General features: G+C 34.1%; 1 protein-coding gene across 5 annotated transcripts in view; it reads left to right on the plus strand.

The window, feature by feature from the left end:
- Nucleotides 1-21,902, plus strand: part of LRBA (LPS responsive beige-like anchor protein) — a 725,452-nt gene that overhangs the window by 171,264 nt on the left and 532,286 nt on the right. For all 5 annotated transcript variants that reach the window (XM_034661533.1, XM_034661532.1, XM_034661534.1 and 2 more), the window contains 8 exons: nt 650-1,702; nt 2,646-2,824; nt 3,855-4,008; nt 4,395-4,575; nt 8,216-8,343; nt 8,821-8,928; nt 12,553-12,712; nt 15,683-16,115. In XM_034661533.1, coding sequence (XP_034517424.1) covers nt 650-1,702; nt 2,646-2,824; nt 3,855-4,008; nt 4,395-4,575; nt 8,216-8,343; nt 8,821-8,928; nt 12,553-12,712; nt 15,683-16,115 — 2,396 coding nt within the window. The remainder of the gene's footprint in view (nt 1-649; nt 1,703-2,645; nt 2,825-3,854; nt 4,009-4,394; nt 4,576-8,215; nt 8,344-8,820; nt 8,929-12,552; nt 12,713-15,682; nt 16,116-21,902) is intronic.

Genomic DNA, 21,902 nt, shown 5'->3' on the forward strand with positions numbered 1-21,902 from the left:
CCAGTGTAGACTTTGAAAATTGTGGTTGACCTTTGGGGAATGGTTGTATTCTTTTTTTCATTGCTGAAAGAATTTGTATTAGCTTAGTAAGAAAATGTTTTACTAACTTAATAAATATATGGAGAGCTGCTGTAATATTGGACCTAATTAATTGATTTTTTTTTCTCTGTTGGGGATAAATCATGGGGAAATGGGTTTTCATTGCAATTGAAACAATGTATTATTTAGGGCACAAAGCCCTACACAATAGTATATATATATATTTAGTTGCTGGTACAAGTTAAAGAGGTCAGTATATTCAGTATAGTATATACACAGTATATATATGCGGTATATATCGATATAGTGGAGTAGTATATTCTTTTCATATACATGTCTAAGAATTGACAAGGGTGTTCTTATTGTGGTTGAATGCCATGCTACCTGTCAGCATTAAGTCTAGGTATCGTTTTTTTTTTTTTTTTAATTTTGTGTTTTTGTGATTTACTTACTTTTTATTTTATAAGGTAAGGATATTCTAAGAAAATTACCTTATTGCATTATATAAAACATTAATTTGAAAAACTGTTAAATATTTTTGTTTTATGTTCTCTATACCCTTTTCTTTCTTTTTTTTCATATTTTGACTGATCTTATGTTTTTCATCTAGGTCACTTTTGAAATACACAAGGAAAATCTTGCGAATATGTTTAGGGAACACCAGGGAAAAGTTGATGAAGAAATAGGACAATGTTCAAGTCCGGTTGAAGCAGTCTCTGCCATTATCAGGGATGTTAATGTTTCAGTATCATCCCAGCAATCGGATACGAAGCCTTGTCCTGTGTCTCCTCATATCACCAGAAATAGTGATGAAAAGTTAACTGTTGAGAAGACAATTTCAGTAGACTCCGCTTCCAATGTTGAACTGCAAACTCCTAACACATCTAATGAAGAAAGGAAAACTGGTCAAGAAAGTCAGGAGTTACTAGATGAAGTCCCGTTAGAAGAAACATTGATAAATGAAATAGTTAATACAGGTGATTTAGAAGTATCCTCTGATATGATAGAAGCTGAGACTGTTTCCTCTAATTCTTTTAAAACAAGTGAAAAAGATATAATGACTGTTAGTGAAGTAACTGCTTCTGTAAGTTCTCCTTCAGAAGGGGATGCCTCAGAGGTGCCAGAATTATTGGATAAGTCTATAGTACAGGAAGATGATGATGATTATGTAGAACTGAAGGTAGAAAGTAGTCCTACCGAGGAAGCCAGTCTACCCACAGAGCTCCAAGAAGATCGTTTGTCTCCAGCTGCATCTGAAGCCAGTGAAAGACTGGACATGCTTAGTAATGACAACAAATTAATATTTCAAGAGCAAGAATCTCTAAGTAAGAAGCAAGCTGATGGTGAAACTCAAGATTCCAAAGATTCTGGAATCTTGACTATGACAGCATCAGGGTCTTCGGCTACCTCACCAGATGCTACTATTTCCCAGACACCTGTACAATCAGACGTTGGTGAGATGCTAGAGGAAGGGAAGAAAACAACTAACTTTGCAAGAGAAACCAAATTAATTGGTGATTCTCCTGTCTTTGAGTCTCCTACTACTTCTGAGCAGAGGATTGCTAAATTAGATGTTTCCAGTGTTGCTACAGATACTGAAAAATTGGAATTGAAGGCCAGTACAAACACAGAAGCATGTCATCCTCATCAACCTGTGCCTGAGGTGATTATATTTATTATCTTCTTGAAGTGTATTTGCATTGAATTAAAATAGTGCAAGGGTATATAGTTATATTTTATTTTGGAGTTGGTTCATACCCTATTTGCAATTATATAAATACAATGAATGTAAAGATTACATTTGTTATCTTTAGTGCAAGATTTTAGTGTGAGTTCATTAAATGGCAGCTTTTATTACCAAGGCATCACCAAACGTTACTACTTTCAAGTTATAGGATTGTAATAATTCTAGTTTATAAAGCAAATATTGGAAATACTTGCCTTTACCCTTTATTTGATAACCCAGTCATAGTTAGTACCTTAATTCTCCAACAAAATCTAGGACTGTCTTCCTGCAGAACCACCTGCCAGTGTATAATTTTATATATAAAGTGTGTAGTTTAAGATTCCTTCCATGAGGAAACAGACCATGAGGTCTGTTTACTTTGTAAGAGGGGAGGAGCCTTTCTGAGATATAAAGGTACTTCTTTCTCCTTTACTAGTATCTCAAAGTGATTCAGGAGACAGTGGTTGATTGCATGTTGTCATTTCCCTTTCTGTTCAGCCAACCATTTTGTTGGTTCTTAGTTCTGTTATCTTTATGTTTGTTTTTAATTCTAACCAATTTATAATCCAGTACTGCCTTCTTTCATGCTAATATTCAAATCTAAGAATCATTTCTTTTAAAAAATGCTACATTTGCTGGGAATAATACTAACATGGTTGCAAGCTAATTACTGTTGAATTATGGTAGTTTAGCATTTTTGATAACTTTGCTCTATATGTGTTAAAGTTTTAATGTTATTACTCATTGATAATTTTTCTCTAATTTGGTTCCTTAGTATTTTATAATATGATAATTTGTTAGATGAATTGCACTGAAGCTACTATATTATTAATGCATTCTTTGAATTTATTTTACTACTCTTTTAAATTTACTGTATTAGATGTCAAGGCAGCAGGAGGAACCAGGTCAAGGAATAGCACCAGATGGAGTTAATGGACAAAGGAGGGATTCCAGATCTGCTCTGTTTCGTATTCCTGAGTTCAAATGGTCTCAAATGCATCAGCGTTTGCTCACTGATCTATTATTTTCAATAGAAACAGATATACAGATGTGGAGAAGGTTTGTCCATATGTTTGTTACAGAAGATGTGTATAAAGTTTATTCTTTTTGTTTGTTTGTTTTTTGGTCTTTGGTTTTTTTAGAGAGGGTGAAAGAGAATCTTAGGCAGACTTCATGCCCAGTGCGGAACCCAACGTGGGGCTTGATCTCACGATGCTGAGATCATGACCTGAGCTGAAATCAAGAGTGAGACGCTTAGCCGACTAAGCCACCCAGGGAACCCCTGGTCTTTGTTTTCAAAGAAGTTTATATAGTTAACATTTCGCAATTAATTTCAGACATTTGGTTAAAAAGTAAAATATAAATTATTTCTTTGGTATAGTTTATTGAATTTACTTTTATTCTCCATTATAAAAATAAGCTACCCTGTCTGAAGTACAAAAACTTTAAAATCAGAGATTTTTTTAAAAATTTGCTGCAGATTTCCTGTAGCATATTTTATAGCATATAATTCACCTGAAGGTAGATCTACTAAAGTGGTTTATTACTAGGAGTACTAAAAAAAAAACCTGGACTTTAAATAGAGCATCCAGTTCTCCAATGGAATTTTGATATAAAACCTCTGTATATTTCAGATTATCTATTGTATGATTTATGATTTAAAATGCCTAATTGGTTATTGTTATTTGTATACTACACTTAACACTGTTTGAAAACATTTTATGGGATTATCTAAGAAAATGTTAATAGAAAGTTTATTTTTAATAGCACATTTAACACCATCTACCTCTTAATTTTTGCTACATGACTTCTCAGTTTTGTTCCCAGTTAAGGATAATTCAATTTTTGATATGCAAGATGAATAGTGTTATATGTTCAGCACTGAAAAGGGGCATGGATAGTATCTCCTGATATGGAATGGTCTACATCTTCTGAAGGAAGTACATCCTCAAGTTGCCTGCTCTATCATTATCATTACCTCAGCTTTCAAGATGAAGTGAAAGCACCTTCTTATCCTCCCTCCCCTCAAGTAGGCAAACTGATTTCTTTTCTTTAGCTTTATCAGTAAACATCATTTATCTTTGGCCAGCCATTCAACAAAGACAGTTATGGACTTCGTGAATAGCAGTGATAACGTCATCTTTGTACACAACACAATTCATCTCATCTCTCAAGTGATGGACAATATGGTCATGGCTTGTGGGGGTATACTGCCATTGCTTTCAGCGGCTACATCGGCTACAGTAAGGACTTAACTATTATATAAAATTGGTGTGAAAGCATGATTGTTATGAATCTTTGTTGATTAAGAGTTGAATGTGGTGGTTACGTATCATAGGCGTTCTAAGCCAAAAAAGCAACTGGATCTCTTACAGTTACATGTTCCAGGAATGAAAGGACTAAAAACTATGTTGATTTCTTAGGAATGAGTCAGCTAGTGAATATGACTGATGATGGTTCACCTGTACGTTACATTGCCTTCTTTTTAGATGAAAAAGGAAGTCATTCTGTTGAACTAGATATCTGAAAGCCTGGCTTTTTATAAAACTTAGAAATTTGGGAAATGTATCTAAGAAAACTAGATGTTGATGACAATATAGATGTAAATGTCAAATTTTGTTCCTTACAGCATGAGCTGGAAAATATTGAACCTACTCAAGGCCTTTCAATAGAAGCCTCTGTAACATTTTTGCAGAGGCTGATCAGCCTTGTGGATGTGCTTATATTTGCAAGTTCTCTTGGCTTTACTGAAATTGAAGCTGAAAAAAGTATGTCTTCTGGTGGAATTTTGCGACAGTGTCTTCGACTAGGTGAGATGTTAAAACCCGTTAGTTAGGAATTTACTTGAAGATTTCTCAGTAATCTTGAAATATTAGATTGAAAATTATATTTCATCTGTTAGTGGAAAAATGTGTGCTAGACAATTTGTCATATGCTTTTTTTTAATCTCCAAAGAGTGAAGATTATGTATGTACTATGCTATATTAGTAATTACAGAGTTGGCTAGGGGAAGGACATGTTTTGAAAAATCCAGGTTGATTGTGGTCACCATTACCACTCCTCCTCCGGTCTTTCTTTGCTCAAAAATAGTGCTTCTCAAATTTTAAGATGATTTCTACACAAGAATCACCAGAGGATCTTGTTAAAATGCAGTTAGATTATATAGGTCTGAGGTGAGGTCTATAATTGTCTAGCAAATCCCAGGTGACGTTGAAACTGCTGTCTTACAAACACACTTGAGTGGCAGAGTTCTAAACTAGCATCATTCCAGTACAGCCTTTATCAAAATAAAGTGTGGTAATTTGTTGAAGCAGTTCCTGAAATTATTAAATCTCCGTTCTTCTCCTGGCGGCAGCTCTGGCTTAGGTAAAAGTTAAAATACATGAAAAGAATTTTTAGTGTCATTAGGGCTTCCTTTAGGTGAGGCAGAAGAATTTTTTCTCTATGCAGAAAATTTCTTGTATCTAGTTGTAAATACTGAGACTTTGTTAAGGATTTGCTTAGTAAATGGAGAAAAGCAACTAGGGTGAGGGGGACGAAGAAATGCAAGCAAAACCTTTGGGAACTATGGCCACATGAAGGTAGATAAAAAATAAGGCATTCATGTACTATAACACTAAAAGTGGAAAATCTAATTAGTTAGAAAGATTTTCCCGTTTTTAGCAGAAATATCTATTACATGAACAGATAGACTTTTTTTTTGGTGCAATGATCATTTTTACTCAAAATGCTTTTCAGAGTACTTTTAAACTTAGGATGCTCTAAAGAACTTGATGTCACAATTTTTAGAAGTTTGTTTTAAAATTTTAATTAAGGGGCGCCTGGGTGGCATGGCGGTTAAGCGTCTGGCTTCGGCCCAGGGCGTGATCCCGGTGTTATGGGATCGAGCCCCATATCAGGCTCCTCCGCTATGAGCCTGCTTCTTCCTCTCCCACTCCCCCTGCTTGTGTTCCCTCTCTTGCTGTCTGTCTCTATCTCTGTCGCATAAATAAATAAAATCTTAAAAAAAAATCAAATTTTAATTAAGAGATTCAAATGGTGAGTATAAAAAACCAAAAGCTATTCATTTATTGACTACTGTCATTTGTTATTGCAGATTTTCAGTGAGTCAGCAATTGTTTTCTTCTACTCATGAGGATATTTGAGATCAGAGAAATTAGGAAACTTATTTACAATCCAAAAGCTATAATTGGTAAAGTTAGAATTGAATATAGTTTACCTTGTGTTCCTATTCTTTCTGTTATAAATACTTCCTTAAATTTTCTGTTAGTAATACAATTTAAATATTTTTCACTCCATTAATTTTGTATGTGGCATTTTTAAAACTTTGTGACTTTTCTATAAAGAGTGTATTTCTGGAATTACAAGTATAAGGCTGCACTATCAGTGTTTCACTGTATTCAAGCATTAAATTCAGAAATTAGAGAAACAACTCTATCTCCCTCATTTTCATGATTTAATCTACCCCAGCACCATGTCTTCTTATATATGCAAGTGAGATTCAGAAAACAACTCGTTCAAGATTTCTTTAATAGAGTATGGTAAGCTTGGTGTATAATCCAAATTTTTGATCCCTGGTCTCCTCTTGTTCTTTTCCGAGGTTGGAGATAAGAAGGCAGGGTGGCAACAATAAGAGTAACTTGTAATACTGAAACTGATGAATGTGGCATAGTTTTTAACTTTGTGATACCCAAACTTGATTTTATTCAACCTGGGACAAAAGTAGTGCAAAAGTTATTTTTCTGGGCCTGATTTTAAATTTGACAAAGTTATATTCCATATTTTCTCTTCCTCCTTCCCTCACTATACTTCTTCCTTTTCTCTAACTTTTGATGTTCTCTTGCAACTTTCTGAATACTTCTCTGTCTCAATTCTTTGTCTGCTAGCCTTATGACAGTCTGGTGGTACTTAGAGTCCACATAGAAGTTTGCTATTTTGTCCCTAATTTGTTCTGCTACTCTTGTTCAGTTCAAATACCCTGAGTGCTACTGATTTGATTGGAAATTAAGATGATTTACATGATATCAAGCAATTCATAATCGCTTTTGCATTACCTGATTCATCATTTAAACTTCAAAATTAATTTCTAAGTAATCTGAGTAATTGTCTGACTGGGGAGACATATAGAGAGGTAATTGTTTTTTTGAACATGTGATGCATTTAATTTACTACTTACTTTAAGCTGTTGTAAATGTTACATCCAAATTCTGGGATTTATATAACTCTTTCAGTGGTTAGCGAACAGTGCTATTACAGACTCTGTAATAGTTCATAATTACATATAACATGAATGCTACAAGATTTATGCTCAGAGAAGATCACCCTTTTAAGAGTACAGTATTTATGAAGGTGTTCAGTCAAAAACAACAAAAAGGTTAATATCTGATAGTAATATACTGAAATATCAAATCTTGAACAAAGATTTGGGGAGCCTTTGGCTTATAAATATACTGGCTTCTATTGGATAAAATTCTTATTTTGAGTATGGTTGACACACAATTTACATTAGTTTCAGGTATACAACTTAGTGAGTTGAAAGGTTTGTACGTTAGGCTGTGTCCAGTTATATTGCTGTTGCAGTATCATTGACTCTATTCCTTATGTTCTGCTTTTTATTCCCTTGATTTACTCATGCTGTAACTGGAGGCCTATATCTCTCTCTCCCCTTCACCCATTTTGCCCACCTCCTACCACCCTCCCCTCTGGTATCCGTCAGTTTGTTTCCTGTATTTATAGGCCTGACTGTACTTGTCGTCTGTTTATTCTTTCTTTTTTCTAGATTCCACTTATGAGTGGAACTATTTGGTATTTGTCTTTCTCAGTCTGACTTGTTTCATTTAGCATAATACTAGAGGGGTTATTTTGGATTGTATATTAATCACAGCCTCTTTCTTTTCTGTCCCCCACCTTTTTAATGGTTTTAATGAGATCCAGTAAAATGTAGATGCTGTAAATATTTTCTATAAATGCTATACCATCTATCAGTCTCTATTAATATCATGCTATAATGATACATAGAAATACATGCAAGTTTTAAGTTTAACTATTTTGCTTTGATGAAGGTGGTGGCAGGTTATTATCCTAGACTAGTTCATGGCAGTGTGATTTGTTTTCTGTTCTTTTCTATCTTTCAGTTCTTTTCTTCCCTATCTTTTCCTTAATTAGGATCATTCTAGTTTAGCTTCGGTGAGATCTATGAAACACTGGCCTGTTGATTAAGATTCCTGAAATGATTCTCTCTTAGCACGGGGCCCTAACAGAGTAGCTAACAAAGTCAGAAAACAAACACTAGGTGATAAAGTGCAGGGACATTTTAGGAATTTGCTGAAGGTAATCTGTTTCAGATAAAAGCTTATGTAAATCGTATTATGTAGGTGATTTTTATCCATTCCAAAATCTTAAAAAATTTTTTCTTTTCTTGCCCAATCTTATTCTTAAAATAAATTACAGTGTGTGCAGTGGCAGTAAGGAATTGTTTAGAGTGTCAACAGCATTCACAACTGAAAGCTAGAGGAGATACAGCCAAAGGCCAGAAAACAATGCACAGCCTGATTCCCATGGGGAAATCTGCAGCAAAGGTAAGCATACAGAATAATTAATTAAATAAAGTGCCTTTTACTTTATGATTAAGATCGTAAATTTGTTCATTTCAACAAAAAGTTAAATAAATCTGACAGAGGTTCTGAAATAGTTATTTTAGTCTGTGGACTCGCATTCAAATATTTGTGTTTAAATATACAGTAAAGATTTGCTTATACTTAATCTTGTCTTCATTTCCAAATGTTTACTTTTCTTGTGTCTTTGATAACTTTTTCCTTTGAATATGTCAATTTGTATTTCATGTACTTCGTAAGTTAACATGCAGTTTGTTTTTTCCTTTATGACTCCCTTCTGTAACCCCCACCTCTATTCCAGTACCCAAAAAGAGAGAAGGAAGTAGGAAAAATAAACTGGGAAGAACAGCCTTATAACTTTTTCCCCCTGGTATTTGGAAAACTGTGCTAATTTTTTTAAATGTCTACATAATGTATATATAAATTTTTTGTCTTAAATAGAGTCCTGTGGACATTGTAACTGGTGGTATATCTCCAGTAAGAGATTTTGACAAGCTCCTACAAGACATGGATATTAATCGGCTTAGGGCAGTTGTCTTCAGAGATATAGTAAGTTACAGTATTTCTTTCATATACTCTTAGCTGATACATCTTTCCTCTAAGGTCAGAGTATTGAGAGTGAGAACTCTTTGTGATATAACAGTAGTTGACTTGATATTAGAGGGGCTAGTAACCAATTCTTTTGACAGTGATTTTAGAATCTTAGAATATTGAAAAGTATTATTTATATAAATGGAGTTAATATATCAGAGTAATAATACTAAAAACAATATATAATTACATATTAAGCACTGTACGTGCCTCACATGTCCTAAGTCCAACAACTTCTTGAGTTGTATACTTTTGTAATTCCCATTTTATAAATGAGGAATCTGAGGAACAGAGAGCTTGAATAATTTATTCAAGCTAACGGAGCTAGTAAATGATGGGATTCCAACCCAGCAGTCTTAAACTCCAGAATCTATACTCTGAACGTAATGAAATGTTCAAATTCTGAATGGCATATTATTTTTGCTGAATATCGGATCTTTTTCCCTTAAAGGAACAGAATTATGATACAAAGGTACATGATGAAATGGTGTGTGTGATGGTTTTAATTTTTAAAAACATGTTTGTTTTAGTTGATTTTGATGTAATGGCACAGTTTTGCATACAAATTGTAAAATTGTATAAGAAAGTCTAAAGATGAAAATAAAAATTATTTGTGATCCTACTCATCAGCATTTGTAATATCATCATTAGTTAATGTGTTTTGAATACTTACTGCCTCTTAAGTACTGGATGTTCTGCAAGTTTTTTTTAATAAACTTTATAACTTTAATTTTTAATTTTCCCTCCTCTTTTTGTAGGGTTTTAGTCCTCTCTTGAGTTCTTGACTAAGTTTTATACACATGTATAATTTGTTAGTAGTAGTTGAGGTAATCTAGTTACTAGCTATCGTTAATAGTTATTACATTTTAAGCATTCAACTGGATGCTCTGTTTCTTTAATTCATACAATAATCCTATGAGAAAGAAGTATTGGATTAAATCATCTAAGATCACACAAGTAGTAAGAGGTGGAAGTGGGTTAAGGATCTAGGGAATCTGGTTCTTGAAATTTTGATCTTAACCATTAGGTATACTGCTTCCCTAAATCTCCTCTTTTTTTNAAATTCCCCTTTTTTTTTTTTTTTTTTTTTTTGCTTTTTGGTAGCTGTATCATTCTTTTAATTAAGAAACTATTTACTTTTTTTTTTTTTCCCCAGAACCCACTGATTGTGGTTCATTTTGGGACCAAATACTGCTGCTGCTTTCTCCCCCCCCTTTTTTTTCTTTGAGTCCGTTGCCCTATAGTTTTGTTTTTCTTACAGTGATCTTTAAAAATCTATAATAGGTAATATAACTCTTTTGCTTTAAATATCCTCTAATGGCTTCGCATAGCACTTAAAATGAAATAAAAACTCATCCTGGCTCTATATGATTTGGCTCTTTAGAACTTGATAACAACTTTTTATTTCGTGCTATTTGGATAAAGAATTAGATATCTCTTATGTTTAACATGTAATTTCTTTTTCTTTTTCTTTCTTTTTTTTTTTTTAAGATTTTATTTATTTATTCGACAGAGATAGAGACAGCCAGCGAGAGAGGGAACACAAGCAGGGGGAATGGGAGAGGAAGAAGCAGGCTCATAGCAGAGGAGCCTGATGTGGGGCTCGATCCCAGATAGCCGGGATCATGCCCTGAGCCGAAGGCAGACGCTTAACCGCTGTGCCACCCAGGCGCCCCTTAACATGTAATTTCTGAAAGTAATAAATAATTAAAAAAATTTTTTGTAATTTAAAAAGTTTTATAATCACCTTGTAGGAGTTTTAGAAAAGAGAAAAGACCGTATTTCCCAGACTCTGTCCGGAGGCTCTTTTAGCATAAAGCAAACTTTGATGAAAAAGGAAATGACCTTAGATCAACAATATAAAGAAAGTTATTACCCTGAGGTTAAGTGCTAAACTTTTTAATCACTCTGAGTTCATGTTTGCTTTCTCACTTACTTTATGTCTTTAGGTAAATTATTTCTCTAGGCCTCATCTTGTTCAAAGGGGTTAATGAACGTGTTTGAAGTATAGTATAGTGCCTGATCCATTGTAAGTATTCAGTAAGTGACAGCTACAATTGAAAACAAATTTATTTCGGGATTTAGGACTTAAACGTATGGATCTCTTGGATGTTTCTTATTGGACAGAAATCAGGCTTGCACTATAAATTTTATATGGTAATAAGTAAATATTGAACTTATTAATGGGCTAAGAAGTAGATAGGCATAGATGATTTGTAATAGATTAAGAAGTTACAATCAAGTGGTGCCTAGGTGGCTCAGTCAGCTGATTGATCAACTGAAATCAACTCTTGATTTTGCCTCAGGTTATGATCTTAGGGTCATGACATGGAGCCCTGCCATCATGCTCCACGATCAGTGCAGTCTGCTTGTCCCTCTCCTGCTCCTACCCCTGCTCATGCTCTCTCTCTTTCAAATAAATAAATAAAATCTAAAAAAAAAAAGATCAAGTAAGTTATTTAACTACATTTTAAATGTTGCCATCATTAGCAACAGTTCTTATAATAGTGTCAGGATCGTGTGGCAGCAGAACACAGGAGTGTCTAGAGAAAAGAAATGATTAATAAAAAAGGGAAAATGTACATATAACTTTTCCATCAAGACTAATAAGATCTTGCATATGACCCTAAAGATTACTGTAGATTTTTGTCAGATTATAAATACTTCTAATAATTGTATCAAGTGGAAATGTTCAGGTAGAGCACGATATCACATACACCCAGAAATTGATTGTGTCGAACACATTTGACGCTGGTTAATTAACTTTAGTTTCATTTGCACCTTTGGTTGCCATTTATTTATCTTCCAGACAACAGTGTTCTTTGTTTTCCTTATCCTAAATTTATCTGTTATTCAAGGTACCTTTAGTTTTCCGAATTTGATGGACAAGTGTGAGTTTTTCCTTTAAATTATTTTGAAAAGTTATCAGAATAGTGATGTGTTCAGGGTCCCTTTGAAGATGGAAGATTTGACTAGATGAAGAGGTCATCAGTATACAGATATGTAGGTGATCTGTAGAGCTAAGATGAAGCCCTGGTCTCTTGTAGAGGTCAATCTAGTTTGTCCTTTTCTTTCTGGCAGGCACCATATTTTCAATCTTAGACACTTGGTTGTCTGTACTATTTAAAATACTCCTGAGAATTCCTTTGGCATCCTGTTCTGTATCTGATTACCTCACTTTTTTTTTTTCTTGAATGTTTGTCTTTTAGGAAAATTGTGATTTTTTAACACATATTTTAATTCTTATGATTAGAAGTAAAAATAATTATTCATATATAATGATAATTTCTTACTTGATTAATTTTATGAAGTATAGTGGGCCATATATGTCTTCAGACTGAGTTACTTAATTTTCAAAAACAAGCCAAATTCTCTCTTTCCATGTTTCACAAGCATAAAACCTCTCATTTACAGGCATTTTTTCAAAAGTCTTTGCCTACTCTTTGCTAAGGTGAATTTATTATTTTCTGCATATATTGAAAGATTTTTGGCCATGTTTTATATTTAAATGTTATCACATAAAATAAGATTGATACATCTCATTTAGTAGTGGCATGATCAACTACTTTTATTTTTCCCCAGGAGGATAGCAAACAAGCTCAGTTTTTAGCCTTGGCAGTTGTGTACTTTATCTCTGTTCTTATGGTCTCAAAGTATAGAGACATTTTGGAACCCCAAAATGAAAGGCGCAACCAGTCATTTAAGGAAACTAGTAGTGAACATGGGAATTTATCACTTCCTGGTAAGTTTCCATATCTTGTTATCTGGCGTCCAAGGTTTAAGTAAAACATTACCTAATAGTTAAAATACTGATTCTGCAATTTAAATAGGTGTATGCATAAAGTGAGAGTGTACGTTTTTAAATTAACAGCTAAATATTTCAATTTATTTTAAGGACCATGTAGGTAGTTGCAATTGGGAGACGATATCTCTTCTTTAATTAAAATGTTATCCTTTGCACATAAAGTGTTAAACGTTTTTGTTTGCTTTGGCATTTATTGTGAAGAATAAATCATGTTTTATAAGAGACAGATTTGTTATCAAAAAACTGTAATAACTGGAGTGTTCTAGAAGTAGCTGCAGATTATAAAGGTATAGTTAGAGAAGCAACTATTTTAGTTGTAGCAGTAGCTACCACTCAGTAGAGGCGATTTATTTATTTAATAAACATGCATTCAGTACCTACTGGGTACTTGGAGAAAAGAGGAAAAAAAATGCCCTCTTGGAGCTTATATTCTAGTGAGAGAAGATAGAAAAGAAGTGCAGGTAATAAGTAAATTGTATAGTATTTTAGAAGGTGGTGAGTGCTAAGAAAAGGTAAAATCGAATAGAGAAAAATACTAGGGATGACCAGGAGAAATGTAGTATGGATTTTTACTCTAAGGAAAATGGAGAATTATTTGAGGGTTTTGAGACAGGAGTTAGAATTGACTTGTTTTTAAAAGTAACAGTTGGGATTCTGTATGGAGAATACATTCTAGAGAGCCAGGGAAAAAAACCTGTTTTAGTTATATACTGCATGTAACATATTACTTTGAAGCTCAGTGGCTAAAACCATAACTGTTTTAATCTTGTTGTCATGATTCTGTGAATTTGGTTTGGACAGGGCACAATGGGCATAATTCATCCCTGCTCTAAACAGTGTTTGCTGGGGTCTGAAGTGGCTTTTCTACTCACACATCTACTGCCTAGCTAGGATGGCTCCAAGAGTTGAGGCTGCCAGACTTGAAGTGGTTCAGCTGGTGTTAAATGTCTTGGGCCTTGACAGTTGGTCTCAGCTGAAATTCCTTGTGTTCCATCATTAGTTTGGAGGGCCTCTATCTTTTCATGTAGTCTCTGTACACGTTCTCTCCAGTAAGGTAGCCAGCTTGCTTACAGAGGTGTTCAGGGATTCTGAGAAATGCACAAGCTGCCAGACCTTTGTAAAGATTGGGCACAGAACAGGCCCACTGCCACATTCTGTTGGTTAAAGTAAGTGAGGCCCAGCCACAATCAGGGGGTGAATACCAGGAGGCATGGGCCAAACAGGATTATTAATGGAACAGTCTAACACAACCAGTTGGGAGGATATTACAATAATTCAGGGAAGAATGGATTTTGGGATGGACTAAGGTGGGAGCTGTAGAGCTGGTGAGCAGTAGTCAGATTCTGGATATATCCTCTTAAATCCTGGAGAACAGGATTTAAATACTAGTTGTGGTTATGTGAAAGTTGGAATGTCATCAAGAATGACTATAAGGTGCAGTTGGATAGACCGAAGGCGAACCTTTTCAGGGAAAGATAAATTCAGTTTTCAACACATCGAGTTTGAGATATCTTTTAGACATAGAAGATGTAGAGTAGGCACTTATTTAAGTCTGATCTTTGCTGTTGTTGATTTTAAAAGTATTTTAAAAGTTTAAGAGTGAATGAGATCACTGAGGGAATAAATGTTGAAAGGGAAGGTTAAGTGCTAAGTCCCTCCAACCTAAGAAATCAGGGAGAAAAAGAAGTGAAGGAAATTGAGAAGGAACAACCAGTGAGGTAATAGATGAAAAACCAGAAGAGTATGATGTCCTATTAGCTAAGTGAAAAAAGTATTACCAAGTTGGAGGGGATGAACTTTTGCTGCTGCTGTGTCAAGTACTATTAGGACTGAGAACTGACCATTGGAATTAGCAAGATGGAGAGTTTTGGTGACCGCTGGATTTAGCAAGATGGAGCATTTTTGTTGGAATGCAGTGAGTGCTTGATTAGAGGGAATGAAAGTCAAAAAGAGAAAATAGGTGATGCTCCTTGTTGAACTAGATGTTCAAGATTATCGAATTATTTTTGCACATGGTAGAGATAACATGTTTTTTAGAAAGTAGAAACTGAGGTAGAAATCTTAGAATTACTGTCCAAAGAAATAGCAATATTGTATAAAGGCACAGAAACCCAAAACATTGTCTCATGTTCAGCAGATTGCAAGTAATTTGGTGTTGTAAAGTATAAAATTTGGTGGCAAGAGTAGCAGGAGACAAAGTTGGAAATGAATAGTCATCTGATAAATAGTTGCTGACCACCTACTATTTACCAGGCATTATTGTGAGCCCAGGCATTGTTACAGGTGCTGGCCGTGAAGTGTTAAAGAAGACAAATTCCCTGCCCTGATTAAGTTTACATTCTAGCAGACTTCTATTATTGAAGAGTCTTTATTTTATCCTAAGGATTTTGGGTTTTTTCTTGTAGGCCATTGGCTTTCAACCTTGTGTTACCCTCCATTGGTATGTTATATTCAGTTTGGTGCGTTTTTCTCAGATAGTTTGTTATCATTTATTTTTATTTTTCTCAGTTTTTTATTAAAGCATCTATTTTGATTATAGGTATACTAATGCAGTGTATTATATAGATTATGTAATTTATTTTTGCCTTTTAGAATGTGCCATTTATTTCATAATTTAAAATAGTAGATGGTAGGGTGTGTTCACTAGGTGATGGGGATTAAGGAGTACAGTTACTGTGATGAGCACAGGGTCTTGTGGGTGATGTATGGAAGTGTTGAATCACTTCATTGTACACCTGAAACTAATATAACACTGTGTGTAAACAAGCTGAAATTAAAATAAAAAACTTATTAAAATAAAAACTTAAAAAAGTAAATAAACTAGTAGATGGCTGTTAGGACTGAATGTACCCTTTAAAAATTGGGTCTAAATTTTTTTTTCTTACTTTTCTTCTGTTTCTGGGTAAGATGTAGAAAATACACCATCAGCATTTAGTCCGTTAACACCAGCCTCAGTGGAAGAATCTGAAAGCACGTCATCTACTCGAAGGCGGGACTCAGGCATTGGGGAAGAGACAGCTGCTGGCTTAGGAAGCAGTGCGGATGTAGCTCCAAGTGTCAGTGCAGGCCCAGACGCAATCAGTGAGGCGCTGTGCACTCTTTCTTCAGAAGTCAGTAAATCTCAGGAAACCAAAAATGATGGAGGAAATGAGTTGGATAACAAGGCTGCGTCATCAGTTCCAGTTTCAAAAAATGTCAATGTAAAGGACATTCTTCGAAGCTTGGTTAATATACCAGCAGATGGAGTCACAGTGGATCCTGCCCTTCTGCCCCCAGCCTGCCTTGGAGCTCTCGGTGATCTATCTGTTGAACAACCTGTGCAGTTTAGATCTTTTGATAGGTACTGTTAATAGTCTTTTGTTTTGGTCTGCTTCTATCTATAAATTACAAACATTTAGAGGATGAACAGGAATTTAATTGAACTCTATTAAATTTTGTAGCTTCAGCATTAGAAAGGGATGTTTTGATCTAGTTTATAAAAATTAAAAGGATATTTTTGTTGTATAAAAAGTTTGTAGGTAGGCAACAAGGTATTAAAATTTTATTTCTCATCCTACCCATAAGACGATTTAAAAATAATTTTAATATTTAATTTTAATATTACATTTGTAAGTTGTAAGGTACATAATTTTGTTTGCTAGAAAGTTAGAAATCACCTGTACTCACAAATGGCTACCTTTAACTCCTTTGCTGCCAGTACGGAGCCAGACTTTGTGGGGAAAAATAAAAGTGGGCAGCTGTGGATTCCAGTAGACTCAAGAATTCAGCACGGTGTTTAGAGCTTGACAGCTTGAGAAAGCAGACTATAGGTTCTTGATTTTATTGGTTCTGCTGCCTAATAAACCTTTTGCTAATGTGCCTGAAAAATTTTTTATATGTTATTAAACATTCTGAAATTCTACCTATAAGACATGTATGTATTGAGTTATTAAACATACTCTCTTTCAAACATCATTATTTTTATCTGGGTATAAGCTCTAACTTAATAGAGAAGGTAAAGATCTTCTTTATATGCCAGTTAAAAGAACTTTTGTTTTTCTGGAGTCATTTGAAAGGAAGTTGACACAATAGTCCATCCCCTTTGAGTATTTTATTGTATATCTTCTACTTAACCACAATACATTAGTCAAAATGAGGAAATTAATACTGATATTATACTACCTTCTAATCTTCAAACACCTTCAAACACCTTTTAATAATTGTCTTAATAATACCCTTTATAGTAGAAGGATCCAGTTCAGAATTATGTGTTATATTTTGTTGTGTCTCTTTATTCTCCTTTAATCTAGAAGAACAGTTCTTCAGTCTTTCCTCGAATTTAATGATCTTGACATTAGAAGATGATAGCCCAGCTGTTTTGTAGAATGTCCCTCAGATTTGTCTAATGTTTCTTTAGGATTACATTCAAGTTAATGCGTTTTTGTCAGAAAGATTGCAGAAGTGGCTCTTTTTCTTCTCATTGCATTCCAACAGGTGGCACACATGGTTTTATTTTATTACTGCTGATGTTCATTCTAATCATTTATTAAAGCGATATTTTCTAGGTTTCTCCACTGTTAAAGTACTTCTTGGAAAGAGATACTGTGAGACTTTTATCATCCTGATCAAATGAATTCAGTTCGTTTTATGGCTTAATGGTTTCCTATTTTATTCAGGAAGTTATAATCCATTGTGATTGTTATGCTTTATGTTGATGCTCGGATTGTCTCTCTGATTTGGCCAGTGAGATTCCTTTGAGTTGGCTTCTGTTTTCTTCTGACATATCCTCATCATAATTTCCTTCTGTCGATTATTTCTGTGTCTCCTCTTTATTTCCTCTCATCTCCTAGTTTTCTACTTCAGGCTTGCTGTGGGTTGGAACAAGCTGTTAAAATTTGTTTCTAGTAATTAAGTAAGTAATTAAGATGCTCTGAAAGAATGCAGGGAATATATAATTTTAGTGGAGAGTATTTTTGCCATCATCCCTTGTCATCTTGTTCCTTCTGCCTCTCTTTAAAGATGAGGTCAGGGGCGCCTGGGTGGCACAGCGGTTAAGCGTCTGCCTTCCGCTCAGGGTGTGATCCCGGTGCTATGGGATCGAGCCCCACATCAGGCTCCTCTGCTATGAGCCTGCTTCTTCCTCTCCCACTCCCCCTGCTTGTGTTCCCCCTCTTGCTGGCTGTCTCTATCTCTGTCAAATAAATAAATAAAATCTTTAAAAAAAAAATAAAGATGAGGTCAGTGTGCTGGAGTGATGACATTGACACAGCCTAATTCCAGGTGAATAACATATTGGTATATTTATATTGTGACATTACAGGTATAGTGGCCACTAAATTCTAAGTCTTTTTCTTTTTTTAATAGGCTTTATAACATAGAAGTTAAATTATTGATTCTAGAAATCAGACAAAACTGAGTTTGAGTTCTGGTTCTATCACTTATTAGTGAATTTGGACTAGTTATATACCACTGAGCTTCAGCTTCCTTATCGTTAAATTGTGTGATACTACACAGCTAAAGACAAAAGTCCAAAAAGGCAGAATAGTATGTATTGATGGGAAATGATATTGATGATATATTAATCTATAACACTTAGCATGAAGAAGTCACTCAATAAATGTGAACTTAGCTCTCCCACCTAATAAGACATTTAGTCATTGCTGCTTTCTGTTGTGTGTATGCATAGACACTAAATATTTGGAATACATATTGCAGATAAAAGGATTATATTCCGTGTGTGTGTGTATAAGATGTTAACGAATAAATAAAATGACTAATCTGCTAGAAAAATGAACAAATAATGGGAACAGAGAGTTCATATATAAGAAGATAAATACTGTTAATATGCAAATGTAAAGATGGTCTGTATCACTAATAATGAAGGAAATAAAAATTTAAATAACCATGAGATAATTTCATTTGATTAAATTAGCAGAGGTTTAAAAGATGATACCTAGTGTTACTGAGGGCATGAAAAAACACTTTTATATTGTGGAGAGGGCATATTAATACAATTTATTTGAGTGAAAATTGCCAATATTAATTAAAGTTTAAAATATGTAAACTTAATTACTACTAGAAATTAAATCAGAAGACACACGCAATTATAAAATATTTTCTGCTGGAGAAATTTCTTAATTAAGCTAATACTATCAAGCTTTTGCTCTGTGAAAGTCTAGTCTAAAAGCATTTTTTAGGTAGGTAGATTCAAAGGTAGATACTATTTTTTATTCTTACTTCACAGATGAAAAAACTGAGGCACAGGGAAATTAAGTAGGTAGTTAAGCTCTTATGCTAATAAATTGTGGAAGTAAGATTTGAAGCATGGATGACTGATTCTAAACCTTGTCATTTGGCTGTGTTATGCAAACATAGTTGCCAATCTATGAAGGATTGGTTCCATGTGTTACTTGCTATACATATAGTAAAGTGAGAAAAGCAGAACACTGTTAATGTAAAATGATATTGTAGATATATTATTAAATGAAAAAGTAGTGTACAAAATAGTTTGAAATTTATGATCTTTTTAAAAATTAGATAAATCTGTTCAGATATGCCTCAAAATGTATGTTTAAAACTGTTCATAGCAATGGCTGTATTTTGAGGGTGGAAAGAGGTGTAAATAACTAGTTTTTAAAATATTCTTAATTTTCATTATTTAAATTTGTATTAATCTTGAGTAGTCAAATACTTAAGTGAGGGCAGATTTTTAAATTTAATGTAGTCTTCCTAATCTATTCAAAGAGAGTTTCCTTATTAATGTCCCAAATATTTCAAATTTTTGAAATATTTGGGACATTTATTCTTTTAAAAATGTGTAGAAATTAAATCCATGCCTTAGTGATACCTTCAGTGAATGAGTTATGAACTTATTTAGGGAAACCATGCCTTAGTAATACATTAAGCGGCTTATTGAAATAGAATACAAAGGGAAATTTTTGTGATAGTGTTTTTCAGGGTGTTATTTGGAACTTACATGTCTGGTGTGCACTTAACGTATTGTCTGTTGGCAAGCAAAGTGCTCTGTTTTTTCCTCCCTCTTTTTCTTAGCAAGAGACACCTTTTGAAAAACTATTTTCATGCAGGCTTAGGCCAGTGGAATATCTTTGGGAATTTAAAAGCATCCCTCTGATCATGTATTTATCTCTGGAATGCTGTGTCAGAAATCACAACTCTCCTCATATCTTAAGAATTATCAACTCCCAAGCAATAGCTGGAAAGTTTAGAGTAACAGCTACATGAGTGGAACCTTGCTGAGAGGCTGCTAGGTTGTGGGCCTTTGTGGATGGCAAGGTGTTTGTGTTCATTCCCATGCCAAAGTTCTTGCTCTTATCTAATTTGAAGATCCACTCTGGTGATTAGTGGATGCCAGGGATTTATCTTGATAAAGTTCAAGGGCTTGTCTGGCTTTTCAATTAGATCCTTAGGGAGTAAAGTGCTAGGCTTAAAATGTTCTTTTCTTCTTTAGTGAACTATTTGCATGTTAAATAAAATAGCATTTATGTGAAAGTTTATGATATTTGAAACTGATATGGTTCTGAAATTGAACTTCTGAGCTTTAGTGATCTGGAAGACATTGTTGCTCTTTGTTTTGAGTAAATAAAAAGAAACTTTCACGGAAGTCTCCCTTGTTCATATTTAAAAAAAGAGTCAGCAGTGTTTACACTTTCTGTATGTGGAATGTTAGGAAAATTACTTTGTCATCTGTAAAATGGGGATGATAATATGTAGTTCTTAATTGGATTGTTATAAATAATTCATATATATTCTAAGTATAGTGTCTCACAGATACTAGTTATTCATTAAAGTCAGTGAGTTTGTAAAGAAAATTATAATACGTGGGAGCCTCGGTGGCTCAGTTGGTTAAGCATCCAACTCTTGATTTCTGCTCAGATCATAATCAGGGTCTTGGGATTGGGCCCTGGTTTGGGCTCTGTGCTCAGCGGGGAGTCTGCTTCTCTCCCTCCCCTCCGCCCTCCCCCTCTTCTCTCTCTCCCCCTCCAAAATAAATAAATGTTTAAATCTTTAGAAAAAGAAAATTATAATATGTAAAATTTTATACTTTAATAGTTGGTTTTTAATTGACAGTTTGGAAAGTTAGCTTTAAAACTAAGCGACATTTCTGTCTTACAAATTCTTTATACCAAAAAGTTTGAAGTGCTTTTTGTTAAAGTTGATGGCAGATACTAAAAATTTAGAGTTATTTTCTTCTTAAATATTAACAAGGATTTCATTTAGTCTGTTAAATAGAAACTTAAGCTGTACCCGGAGAACAAAGCCAGAAATCTTCCTAGCACGTTGCTTGGCATATAGGATCTCAAATTTGTGCCAAATGTACGTTGCATTTTCTTTGTGTTTTCCAAAACATTTTAGAGAAATGTGAAATGTTAGTACTTTCATGATCATTCTTGAGTAATGGTAAAGATAAATTCCTGCAACTTTTTTTTTAACTGAGGACATGCTTTATTAGCTTAAATTTATACTTACATACATGATAAATATGATAGTTTAAAGATCACCTTTATTGAAAACTTGACATGGAAACCTTATGATAATGAAAACAGTTAGTAAGGTAGAGGAAAATATCCTGAAATCTGCCCACTACTTTTTTTAAGTTGGATCATTATGACTTTGGATTTTCTTTTTTTTTTTTCCCTTTTTTTTTTTAATAAGATTTTATTTATTAATTTGACAGAGAGAAACAGCCAGTGAGAGAGGGAACACAAGCAGGGGGAGTGGGAGAGGAAGAAGCAGGCTTCCAGCGGAGGAGCCTGATGTGGGGCTGGGTCCCAGAATGCCGGGATCACACCCTGAGCTTAACGACTGCGCCACCCAGGTGCTCCTGAATTTTCTTTTTTTTATGTGGACCAAAGCTGAATCATTATTATTTTGCTTCCTCAGAAATGATTTGAATCAGCAAAGAATTTGAAAATTGATTAATTTCATATCTCTATTATGTATTAATTATTTAAATTATTATATAATTAAGAAATTATATTTATAAACTAGTATTTATTAAAAATAATAAGTAGGCTGAAGAATTGAGAACTTTCTCCATTTTTGAGCTTATGTATTTTTATTTTAGTAGTACATGCATAATTTTATATCTTGGAAATCTATTATTATTGCTTGTAGGTGATTATGCTAT

This window comes from Ailuropoda melanoleuca, chromosome 5 (genome assembly GCF_002007445.2).
Source record: "Ailuropoda melanoleuca isolate Jingjing chromosome 5, ASM200744v2, whole genome shotgun sequence".
NCBI classification, from domain to species: Eukaryota; Metazoa; Chordata; class Mammalia; order Carnivora; family Ursidae; genus Ailuropoda; species Ailuropoda melanoleuca.